Source organism: Phragmites australis, chromosome 19 (genome assembly GCF_958298935.1).
Source record: "Phragmites australis chromosome 19, lpPhrAust1.1, whole genome shotgun sequence".
NCBI lineage: Eukaryota > Viridiplantae > Streptophyta > Magnoliopsida > Poales > Poaceae > Phragmites > Phragmites australis.
The window spans coordinates 1,766,114-1,778,734 of record NC_084939.1 but is presented as its reverse complement, the minus strand read 5'-3'; the positions used below and the strand labels follow the sequence as shown (position 1 = coordinate 1,778,734).

Genomic DNA, 12,621 nt, shown 5'->3' with positions numbered 1-12,621 from the left:
CTTATAATATATGTCAAAATAGTTATAGATTTTTAAAATATACACTAGAAGTTATATTTTTTTAACATATGTCAAACTAGTTATAGATTTTTAAATTTTTTTACTTTAAAAGCTATGACATCCAAATGGACCAGTTTTTTCCAGATGGCGAGGGAGCACAGTGCTTTTGTATATCTTTTAACCTGATTTAGTTCTCGAACTTTGTACTTAATAAGTTCAAATAATTCACGTCGTTTTCCTAAAATTGTAGATGATTCTAAGAACACATGGTAAAAGTTTGATGATTTCGTCACTTAGCATATGTTGCTAAAAATTTGAGGGAAGTTTTCTTAAGCAGATGCGATGCGAATCTAAGAGCATGCTCGGGAGCGATAGGAATCATCGTTGCCCTTATTCCCATTTTGGAAAGTTGGGAAAATAGACTCGAATGGTTCAGTCAGCATTTACTACTCCACGCATGGGACCCAGGCAGGAAAAAACGAACGGAGAACCGAGAAACACTCGGCAACAATCATTTTCACCCGCTCTTGAACTCTGTTGTATTGACCAAAGAGTTTCTTGGAATCTTCTCTCACCTCGTCGGTTTGGTTGGTTTTCTATTCACACGGGATCAGACCGTACTGATAGGTGACATTTTATTGGCCCCGTTGTTAACTCAACTTTCATTGTCATTGACATGTTGAAGAAATTTCATTGTCGACTCCGTGCTCCATGAGATTGTAAAGTTCCTCGCAAATTCCTCGGTGGTAATGGTAATAGGGCCGCCCGGGAGAAATGTTAAGAAAATGTTGTGGGACCGGAAGAGATTTTTAGCGGGACCCACACCCTTTGAATTGTGAGCGGAGGACTCCATCGCCTGTTCTCTCCCCAACGCCGGCCGCGCGCCATGTCCGTCCTAGCTCAGGGAGACGCCACATCCCGCGGCGTCGAGGAGGACATCCTCGTCCCGCTCCTTGCCCGCCTCACCAACATCAGCACCTTGCTAGACTCCGCCGCACCACCACCGGCCACCATCCGACGAAGCCCTCCGCCTCCTGCCACCGCTGCCTCTGCTGCAGGAGACGCTACACTCCGAGCCCCAGCCCGGGCGCTGCTGGAGAAGGTCCGCCGGGAGATGGTGCAGCTGGAGGGTGTCTTCCGGCGCATCGACGACGCCGAGAGGCGCATCCGCTACAGCTTCGACCCCGTCGAGCAGCACCTCGACGACGCGCTCCAGCACGAGCCGCCTGACGCGGAGCGCATCTACGCGGAGCTCCTCGCCGTCGACGCCGGCATCGGCGCCATAAAGACCAGCATCCGCGAGGTATACAACTTCCCGTGCGACGACGGCGCCGGGGGTGAGTCTTTCACTGCACCTCCCACACAGCTGTCTGCTCCGGGCGCGGGCACGGTGATGCCCACGAAGAAGGGCGAGATCCACCGTAGCCCGGAGATGGGAAACGTCAGGTCCTACGTGGGCAGCCTCAAGGAGCACCTGCGCGGCTGCGTGCTCTGCCTCGCCGCCTTCCCGGAGGGTGCCGTCATCAAGAAGCGCCTGCTCCTCCACTGGTGGATCGGCGAAGGCTTCGTCCGTTCCGCCGACGAGGGCAAGAGCTGCTTCCACGAGCTCATCGAGAATAAACTCGTCGTCGCAGGTCCCACCGCGCTCTGTGACACGGTCCACTGGTGCACGGTGCGGCCGCTGATACGCGAAAATCTCGTCAGAATCGCTAGGCACAAAGGGTTCCTCGAGCTGAACGCCGGCGACGTCGCGTTCGCTCGCCGCGCATGCCTGCGCGGCGGCAAGGCGCAGCCGCCGGAGTTCAGCGCCGCGGTGCGAGCCATATACAACATTGGCCAGAAGTACGTCGAGCTCGGCGAGCGCTGGTTCGCTGGGAAGAAGGACCTGCGCGTGCTGCAGCTCGGGCAGTGGAGGGAGTTCAGCACCCGCGAGCAGATCGCCAACCCCATGGACAGCCACATCGAGATCAGCGGCGTGGAGCGCCTCCGCGACATGGCGAGCTGCAAGAACCTCAGGTACCTCAGCTTCCGGGGGATTTCAAGAATCAAGTCCTTGCCCGACTCCATCGGCAAGCTACGCGAGCTCGTGGTGCTGGACCTCCGGGCATGCCACAACCTGGAAGAACTGGGGCAGGGCATCACCAAGCTCGATCGGCTGGAGTACCTCGACTTGTCTGAGTGCCACCTGCTCGTCAGCATGCCGAGAGGGCTCGGCCAGCTCACACGGCTCGAGATTCTCAAGGGGTTTGTGGTTGCCAACTCCAACAGCAGAGATCTCTGCCATCTGAATGAACTCACAAAGCTGGAGAAGCTCAGGAAGCTCGGCATCGTCGTCGGCAAAATGGCCGTGCCTACGGAGGATGAGTTCCTGAAATTGGCCGAGCTCAAGGCGCTCGAGTCCTTGAAAATCAGCTGGGGTGTGCTGGCTTCTGTGAAGAACGGGAACACAAAAGCATCACCTCGTCATTCGGTGGCGACGATGAAGTATGCCCTTCCTCCCAACCTGAAGAAGCTAGACCTCCATTGCTTCCCGCTCGCCGACTTTGCGCAGTGGGTTCGACCGACGGGAGTCAAGAAGCTCTACATCAGGGGTGGGAGGCTGACGACGCTCGGATACGAAGAGGGCTGGGAGGCAGAGGTGCTGCGCCTGAGATTTCTCAGTGATCTTCAGTGTGACCATGGTAGGCTTCGGCGTCTGTTCAGGAAGCTCAAACCGGAAAATACCGAAATCCATGAATGCCCAAATTTTGTCCCGGGTAATGTTGTAGGAGATTTGTAACGCCCCGGGTTTCAACAAACCCACATCGCTATCGACTCTCATCTAGACCTAACTAATTTGAAAATTATAAGAATTTTTGACAGAGTTTCCCTCTGTATTCAATGTTTTTCAGGACAAGCAAACTGTATTTATCACAGACAGAAAATATATAAACGGGAAGTAAACATAACAGTCTAAAACTAGTACCGTAACAACTCATGAACTCGTTACATTACACCAAAAGCAGTCACGAGCTACAAACTGACCAAAATAACCAAGTACGATGTTAAAGGGTTACGAATACAACTATAAAGTTATTTAAGTGTGATCACTTGCCACTAGTGAAGTTTGCTTACAAGAACAGTTATCATGCAAGCATTCGTGCCGCACCTTTTGAAGCTCTTTATTGACGGAAATGCAGATCACCACTTTGTTGGGATGAAGTTAGTATCAGAGCTGATAGTAGATCCTTGGTAAGTAGTTAATGGTTAACTTAGGCTAATTGTTATTAAAACTTGATACAGGCTGAACCAATTAAAAACTGACACATTGTGCACAATAGAATGGGTTGTATGGGCATGCATTGCATTTACGTTTCCGTTCGGAATTATGTTTTTCTTATGTGTTCCCTTTGGATACGATAACTTTATGTTGATCGTGCCCTTATTAACATTAGGTTACTTAGAGCTATGCCTCCGAGAATGAGAGGTCGTGGAGGTGCTCGTGGAGGTGCCCGTGGAGGTGCCCATGGTGGCCGCATTGCTGGTCGTGGTTGGGGTTGCACTGGCAGTTGGACTGGCCAAGTTGGGGCACCAGAACAGATGAGGGAAGGAAATCAAGAAAGACGGGTTCTTGCGGATCACTCCGTGGCTGGAGCTGGAGCTGCTGATGCTGTCCAAGTGGTCCCCGCAGTTTAGAGGATGACGTACCCAAGATGGATCTCTATGCGATTGGATGCCTTTGATGGGTCGGGAACGCCAACGGATGCTACCAGTTGGTTGCGCAAGATAGAGAAGGTCATGAATGGGTGTCGGATGACGCCTGAGGAGAAGGCTAAGCTCATTCCACACCAGTTGTTTTGTCAGGCAGACATTTGGTGGGATGGAGTAATTGTGGCATGGACGCCTGCTCAGGGTAACATCACCTGGGAGGTATTTCTACAACAATTTATGGCCAGGTACTATTCCTTCTCATTCAGAGATAGGATGAATGACGCGATGAACCATATTCAGCAAGGGAGCAAGACAGTGGATGAATATGAGCGAGAATTCAGCAATATCGTTTGTTTCGTGCCCAGCGTGGCATGTGATGAGCGTGAAAAGGCAAGGAAGTTCTTTAGAGGACTTAAAGTACGCTATTGAGAGGTGATGGGGAGGAATCCGTCCAGTACTTATCTTACTGCTGTTGAAGAGGCTAGAGGAATGGAGTTGGAAATGCAGCTTACCGCAGAGCAGCAGAAACGTACTGGGAGTGCAAGTACCCCAGGAGGCGATTACAAGAGGGGTCCCCAGGAGGGAGGAGAGTCTTCCCAGTGATATCCTTCCAAGAAGTTTAGGTCAAATCAACAATCCCAGCAGTCTCAATCTTTCAAGCCCAAGCAATCGGGAACCCAATCTTTCTCGATCCAACGCCCTTCAGGAACCTTGTTTGTGCGTCCGGTTCCAGGATAGGGTCTGATTTGCTTCAAGTGTGGAAAACCTCATCATTCCTCAGAATGTGGTTTTCCCGGAGCATGTCGTAAGTGTGGCAAGGAGGGACACATGGAAGTGTTTTGCAAGATGGACCCAAATCCCCTCATCAAGTGGCAACAGTCTAGTTCTTCCTTGATGGGATCTTCTATTGCCAGTTCTCCCCAAGGCTTAGACCGCACTTCTAATGCCCGAGGGTCAGCTCATATGATGGTCGCTTCCCCAGCACCAGATCCACAGTTCCCTCTGCAACACCTGCCTCTACTTCCAGCATACTACTGGCCTATGCCCCAGCTTCCTGCACCACTTGTCCCGCTCCAGTTGCCTGCACCCCCTACTGCTCCACCACCATAGCAGGTCGGGGAAGGTGCTACTTCTTCGACTCCCGCCGGAATCTACATCATGCCTACCACCTCTTCTCTTGGTCACCCAGACGTGGTCTTAGGTATCATTCCTGTTGATTCACACGATGCCTTGGTTTTGTTCGATTCCGGGGCTACCTTTTCATTCATTTCCACCGACTTCATTAGAAGGGCTAGTATATCCAATCGAGAAATATCTTAGTCTATTAAAGTGAGTTCTCCGGGAGGTCTGGTATTTAGCTCGGTGGTATGTCCAGGTTGTGTGGTATCCATAGAAGGTGATGACTTTGTAGTCAACCTGATGGTAATTCCCTTACCCGTGTTCGATGTCATCCTTGGCATGGACTGGTTGCAATGGTACCGGGCCGTAATATCTTGTTTCTGGAAGATTGTTACCTTAGAAGCACCTTCAGGCGAGACTATAATCTTTTAAGCAGGCACACCCTCGGATTTCTTATCTGTATTGTCAATCCTATTTCCATGTCAGCGTTCTGTGAAGTCCAGATTTCTTTGGGCTTTAACTGAGAAGCTAGATTTACCCTTAGAAACTGAAGAAATTCCTGTGGTTCGAGATTATCCTGATGTCTTTCCTGCTGAGTTACCAGGAATGCCGCCCAAGCGCGAAGTGATGTTCTGTATTGATCTTATACCTGGCACTCGCCCTGTTTCAATAGCACCCTACTGGTTGGCTCGTCCTTTCCAGGAAGAGTTGAGGAAACATCTGGATGATCTGTTGGCTAAGAAGCTAATTTGGTGGAGTGTGTCGCCTTTGCGAGCTCCTATTCTGTTTACCAAGAAGAAGGATGGAACCTGGCGTATGTGTGTGGACTACCGTGGCTTGAACGCGGTAACGATCAAGAATAAGTATCCTCTACCCCGCATTGATGAGTTGTTTGACCGGCTGAAGGGAGCCAAGGTGTTTTTCAAGATTGATTTACAATCAGGGTACAATCAGATTCCAGTACAGGAAGAGGATATTGAGAAAATGGCATTTGCCACGATGTATGGGCATTATGAGTTTAGAGTTATGTCCTTCGGACTCACTAATGCACCTGCTTATTTCATGGAGACAATGAACAACATGCTACATCAATTTGAGGATTTCGTGGTGGTGTTCATTGATGACATTCTCATTTTCTCCAAGACCGAAGAAGAGCATGAACAACACCTGAGGAAAGTGCTCAAGACCCTACGAGATGACATTTTTTATGCTAATTTGAAGAAGTGTGAGTTCTGGCTTTCTGAGGTCAGTTTCCTGGGACATGTTATTAATCAGCAAGGTATCTCAGTTGATCGAAGCAAGATTTCTACAGTGGTAGAATGGGAAAGGCCGACTAATGTCAAGGAGGCGAGGAGTTTCTTGGGCATGGTAGGTTACTACCGACGTTTTGTGAAGGATTTTTCGATCATTACCAAGCCTATGACCATGCTCACTAAAAAGAATGTGAAGTTTAAGTGGACTGAGAATTGTGAGCGTAGTTTTCAAGTATTGAAGGAGAGGTTGGTGATCGCTCCTGTCCTTACACTTCCAGAGCCCAGCAGACGTTTCACTGTTTATTCTGATGCCTCCCGAGTAGGACTTGGATGCGTCCTTATGCAAGATGGGAAGGTAATTGCCTATGTTTTGAGACAATTGAAAGAGCATGTTATATATTCTGAATTCATGGTAGAAAAAGAGAACCTAGCTCCTGTTGTGGTTGTAGTTTCAGCCTGCTTATTTGTTTTTCCTGCATGTTTGAAGAACTCTAGAGTAGCTCAAGCTCCTCGGCACTTGATTCAGCCAGCGTCTACCATGCCTAGTTTTGCTATGCTTACCGGTCTCAGTAGGTTACTGTTGTTCGACCAATGGGGTGGTGAATCCGTATTAATCCTTCGTTTGGATTCATGCTGCTGTAACCAAGAGACTGAACTATGGTGTGCTCTGTTCTCTACTAGTTGTCGTTGCGTTTGTTGTTCATAGGACTAGAATTCAGCGATGACTTAGTAACGGGCACTAATGCACATCGAATGCATTTATGTTCCAACATGAACTTTTGTAACCTCTCATTAATCTAATCTAGGGTAGCTATATGGTTGAACAAAATCAGTTTCCTTGTTGCCCAGTTCAGTTATAGTCCTACATGGTTTCTTCAGGATTGGCTAGCGTCGATGTTGTATATTACGTATAGTCATGCGAATATCATGAAATAGATTTTTGAGAGTAGCTTTAATCCTCAGGTTTGAGAAATTCCGGTATAGATGACGCGAAGCTAGTTTCTCGTCACGGTTAAGGCAAGTGCATGACAAACTCATGATTGGCTTGTTTTGCTTGACAAATGTTTTGCTGATCCCTTTCAATTGTGTTTATTCAATATTTGAAATTTTCCTATATTCATATGGTTCAAGTTCAACTATGAGTTCATATCAGTATTCCAGTTTCAAGTTGTTCCATGTTTATCTATCATTCCTGGTCCGGTGTTACCGGGCAATTTGATTCTTATGTTCATGATTCTATGAGTGAGTGCTGGCCCCACTTGCTCGGTTTTACGGGTAAATGCAAAGGAAATTTAGGACGGTCCGTGTCGACGGAAACTATTGTCTTCTTGCTCCTTTTAAGAAAAAGAAAACCCAATATTTCTCGTTCTTCATTGACGCTGTTGATGCGTCTGTTCTTTCGGTTTCATATCTGTACTTGCTGAGTGTTTTTACTCACATTTGTGTTTCATTTGGTTTTTAGGTACCTTTACTCGCGACATGTTCGGAAGGGGCAATAGCATCATGTAGTGGCAAGTGATCACACTTAAATAACTTTACACTTGTATCCGTAACCCTTTAACACTGTACTTGGTTATTTTGGTCAGTTTGCAGCTCGTGACTGCTTTTGGTGTAATGTAACGAGTCCGTGAGTTGTTTCGGGTACTAGTTTTAGACTGTTATGTTTACTTCCCGTTTATATATTTTTTGCCTGTGATGAATGCAGTTTGCTTGTCCTGAAAAGCAGTGAATACAGGGGGAAACTCTGCCAAAAATTCTTATAATTTTTGTATTGGTTAGGTCTAAATGAGAGTCGGTAACGATCTGGGTTTGTTGAAACCCGGGGTGTTACAAGATTCTGCTGAGATTAACGTTAAGTTAGAAGAAATTGTTGTATGCAATGAAGTTGCCGCTTAATATATTGATCAATGTGAAAAGGGTATATGCATATTTCAGGTGACTAGATTAGTTATTTTCAAACATCTTCCACAACTATTATATCAAGATTTCTTCATCTCCATAGAACTTCTCGTTGGATTCGCACTGGCCCCCACCGCCATTGCCACTTGTTGTCGTGTGCTGCTGCCCTCCATTGTCACCCACGATTACTTCCATCCCATGGCCAGTGGCGCTAACACTGCACCACCACCGCTGCTGCTACCCACCTAACCTTGCTGGCTGTGATATGCTGCCGCGCTAGAGAAAACTAAAACGTGTTCGGAGCGCAAACTTTGATAAGATCCTATGGTAAGAAAAGTTGTTTGACGTTTTTGCTAATTTTGATCCGTTTCAAATTTCGTGCCTAGAATAATCTTCTTCATGTACTATTGGAGACAATATGCCAACCAAAACATTTTTCTTGGTCAAATTTGCATCCCGCGTCAACCTTAATTCGTGCGGACAAGTCCAAATGGACTCGTATATGGAATTGGAGGGAGTATCTTCTTTTGCAGAACTACCGAACTTGCTGTTAAGGATGATGACACCCGTGGGCTGAGGAGGAAGACAGGCCTGCAGAGGGCTTAGGCTGGGCGAACCAGAAGGCCTAGGCGTCCTAACATCCGCATGGATGGGTATGAGCTGTCGTGAGTGCCGTGTGGTGCTGGAGACGAGTGTGGGCCAGAGGCCATGTAAGGAATGCTATTAAAGGGGCGAGAGAGTGTGGAGAGGAAGCTAACGAGGATATGAACTACTCTCCGAACTCTATCTTCCTTTATTCTTGTTGAATCCAACCTATGAAGCTATGCTTGCTATCCCAGCCCCAAATTCTCTACTATTCCTCTCTTGAAAATCCCTCTAGTCCAAGCAGTCGCTAACAACCTGGTATCAGATTTGTTCGTATCCTGGAGATCCCCGAGTACCTCCATCATCCCACCTACCGCACCAAGCAATAAGAGAAGATGCATCAACTTGAGGAAGAGATGAAGGCCATGGGCGATTGGATCGGTGGCATCGAGTCTAAGCTTGAAGATGAGATACAGACCATGGGTGTGTGGATCGAGTCCAAGTTCAGCATCCTCGACACCATCGCCGCGTCCCTTAAAGGGATCTCAATGTCCATGGCCGATTTCGGTGCCTGGAAGCCATCCATGGAGGCCAAGGTCGAGGAGTTGAGATCGGAGATCGAGACCATCAAGCAGTCTGTGAGTGATCCTCTCACACCTGCGCCCGCTACCCCACCTCCACCACCTGCATTTCCATCCCCATCCAACGCCTTCCACGACCCGTTTCAAGCATCTTCACCTCAAGGAGTTCACCCATCTCCCGCTCGTCCTCCTCCGAGCGCATTCTCTGAAGATGGATTACTCAGCCCATTTGGGCACCGCGATGATACTCATCACCGGAGGGTCGCACATGGGCAGGTTACCACCTATGCGCTACCTCCGGTCACAGGTGCGAGCGAAAACCTCGCCTCCAATTATCCTTCATCTGTTTGCCATGACAATGCTGCTTGTGCTGAATTGTTTCCTCCTGCTGGGTCTCAGTTTTTTGGCATGCCTCGGCTGAAATTGGATTTTCCCCAATTTGATGGCTCTCTTCCAAAAATTTGGCAAACAAAATGTGAAACCTTTTTCGAAGTTTGTGGTATTGCAGCCAATTTATGGGTTCGCATGGCCACGATGCACTTTGTGGGTAATGCTGCCCATTGGGCTCAATCTGCTGAACACCGTATTCGTAAGGCTAGTTGGGCACAACTCTGCTCTTGGGTTTCTGATAGATTCGGTCGAGATCAATACCAATAGTTGATTCGTCAACATTTTCATTTGCGTCAGTCCAGTTCCGTAGCAGATTATGTTGAACAATTTGAAGCACTAATGGAATAATTGCTTTCCTACAGCGAAACAATTGATAACATGTATCTTGTTACTCGTTTTGTTGATGGTTTACGCGATGACATTCGCGCCGTTGTTCTTGTGCATCTCTCTCGCGACTTGGATACTGCTATTGCTCTTGCTGGCTTGCAGGAAGAAGCTAGTGAGGGTGCCTGGCGGTCTCTACAAGTGAAAGCAGAATCTGCCCCTTCTCTGAAGCTCCATTAAAGGCCCCCTACCCCGTGGCCTCTGCCTCCTCCACCAATCAAGTCGTGCTCTACCTTTAGCGAACTTACTGATGACAAGAAAAGCGCTGAAGCGGCTCGAGCACCCAGCGTGGCTGACAAACTCGACGCTCTACGTGCCTATTGTTGAGCGCGTGGTCTTCGCTATAAATGTCACGAGAAATGGTGTCACAATCATCGCTATGTTGCCACGGTCCAGATCCATGTGTTGGAGGAACTTTTGGACTTCATGCAAATCACTGATTCAGCTGACGAAGACGTGCCAGCAGCCAATGCTATCTCTAATGCAGTCCTCATGGCTATCTCCAAACATGCCATCCAAGGTTTGCATGCTCCCCGTAATGTGCGTATGAGTGGCCAGATTCAGCAACAACCAGTTTTGATTCTTATTGACTCGGGCAGCACACATAGCTTCATTGATGATAGGGTCGCGCTCCATCTCTCTGGTATTACACCTCTTCCACAGCCTCTCCAGGTTAAGGTGGCAGATGGAGCTATTGTGCAGTGTACTCACAAAATTCTTCAGGGTGAATGGAAAGTGTAGGGCGTCACCTTCATTTCTAACCTCAAGGTCTTCCCTCTAGGTTGCTACGATGTCATATTGGGTATGGATTGGCTCGAACATCACAGCCCCATGATTGTTAACTGGAAGCTCAAGACTCTGAAATTTCTGCATGATTCTCAACACGTATTTCTTCAGGGCATCCAACACACATCTCTTCGGAAATCATCTTCTTCTGCCACCCTACTCGGTATTGCTAGCAGTTCCACTGCCTGGTGCCAACTCCAGGACGTTTGCCCTCTACATATACCGGATACTACTGAAAATGTCCTTTCTACTATTCAGGCTGTGTTACAACGATTTGCCTCTGTATTTGAGCCTCTCCAGGAGCTACCACCCTGTTGTTCCTGGGATCATCGTATCCCTCTACTGCCTTGGTCCAAGCTGATCCACATTCGACCTTACCACTATTCACCTGCGCAGAAAGATGAAACTGAAAGACAAATCGCTGACATGTTGAGCAAGGGCATCATTCAGGTTAGCACAAGTCCCTTCTCCTCCCCTGCCTTGTTGGTTCCCAAGAAGGATAAGTCTTGGAGGTTTTGTGTTGATTTTTGGCACCTCAATGCGATGACTGTGAAAAACAAATTTCCCCTTCCAATCATTGATGAGTGTCTTGATGAATTGGCCCGTGCTTCTTAGTTCACATGATTGGACTTGTATTCTAGATTTCATCAAATTCGTCTAGCACCTGGGGAAGAGTTCAAAACGGCCTTCCAAACACATAGTGGCCACTATGAGTTTTGTGTTATGCTGTTTGGTTTGTCAGGCGCTCCATTGACCTTCCAAGGTGGTATGAATCAGCTAATGGCCCCAATGCTCTGCAAATTCGTCCTTGTCTTCATGGACGACGTATTGGTTTATAGTGCTTCTTTGGAGGACCACGTCATACATCTGACTCAAGTGCTGCAACTGTTGAAACAACATCACTTCTAGGTGAAAGACTCCAAGTGTTCCTTCGCTCAGACAAAATTGGCTTACCTCGGTCATGTTATCAATGTGGCGGGTGTCGCCACAGATCCAGTCAAGATTGAAGCTGTCAAGGCATGGCCTACGCCCATCTCCACCAAAGAGCTGTGTGGATTTTTAGGCCTCGCCGGCTATTACCGCAAATTTGTCAAGAATTTCAGCATCATCAGTCATTCCTTGACTGAATTACTGAAGAAAAATGCTCTCTTCATCTGGACTTTAGAACAGGAAGCCTCTTTCTAGGAGCTCAAGGCTGCTCTCATCCAGGTGCTAGTGCTCGCCTTGCCTGATTTCCAGAAACCATTCATAGTTGAGACAGACGCGTGCGAGTCCGGCATCGGCGCCGTCCTTCTTCAGGATGGCCATCCCTTGGCTTATCTCAGCAAGGCGTTGGGTCCACACAATCGTGGCCTCTACCCTTATGAAAAAGAATGCCTTGCCATTCTCCTAGCAATGGAACAATGGCCTCCTTATCTTCAGCATGGACCATTCACCATCAAGACCGACCAACGCAGTCTCTCGCATCTGGACGACCAGCGTCTCACCACTCCATGGCAGCAACACGCCCTCACAAAGCTTCTTGGCCTTGATTACACCATTCAGTACAAGAAAGGCCTGGAGAATGGCGTTGCCGACGCCTTGTCCCGCCAGCCTCATGCCCTTGATGCAGAATTGATCGCCATCTCTTCTGGGGTCCCTATCTGGTTGCAAGAAGTGCACGCTTGTTATTCTTTGAGTGACCGTGCACGGCAATTACTCACTGAATTGTCTATTTCCAGTCCCTCTGCCACCGAATTCTCATTGAAGGAAGGTATCATCTACTATCGTGATCGCATTTGACTGGATGACAACTCTTCTCTTCAATTGAAGGTTATTCAAGCCTTACACGATAGCGCATCAGACGGCCATTCTGGGTTCCCTGTCACCTACCAACACATTTCTCAGTTGTTCTTTTGGACAAGCATGAAAGTGCACATCCGTGCTTATGTTCA

At 48.0% G+C, this 12,621-nt stretch overlaps 1 protein-coding gene across 1 annotated transcript; it reads left to right on the top strand.

Moving 5' to 3' along the window:
- The first annotated feature begins 786 nt into the window (after nucleotides 1–786).
- LOC133900021 (disease resistance RPP13-like protein 4) lies at nucleotides 787–2,875 on the top strand. The gene has a single exon (XM_062341090.1). It carries the CDS (start codon nucleotides 887–889, stop codon nucleotides 2,777–2,779), a length of 1,893 nt encoding a protein of 630 aa, XP_062197074.1. The 5' UTR covers nucleotides 787–886; the 3' UTR covers nucleotides 2,780–2,875.
- Nucleotides 2,876–12,621: the final 9,746 nt, after the last annotated feature.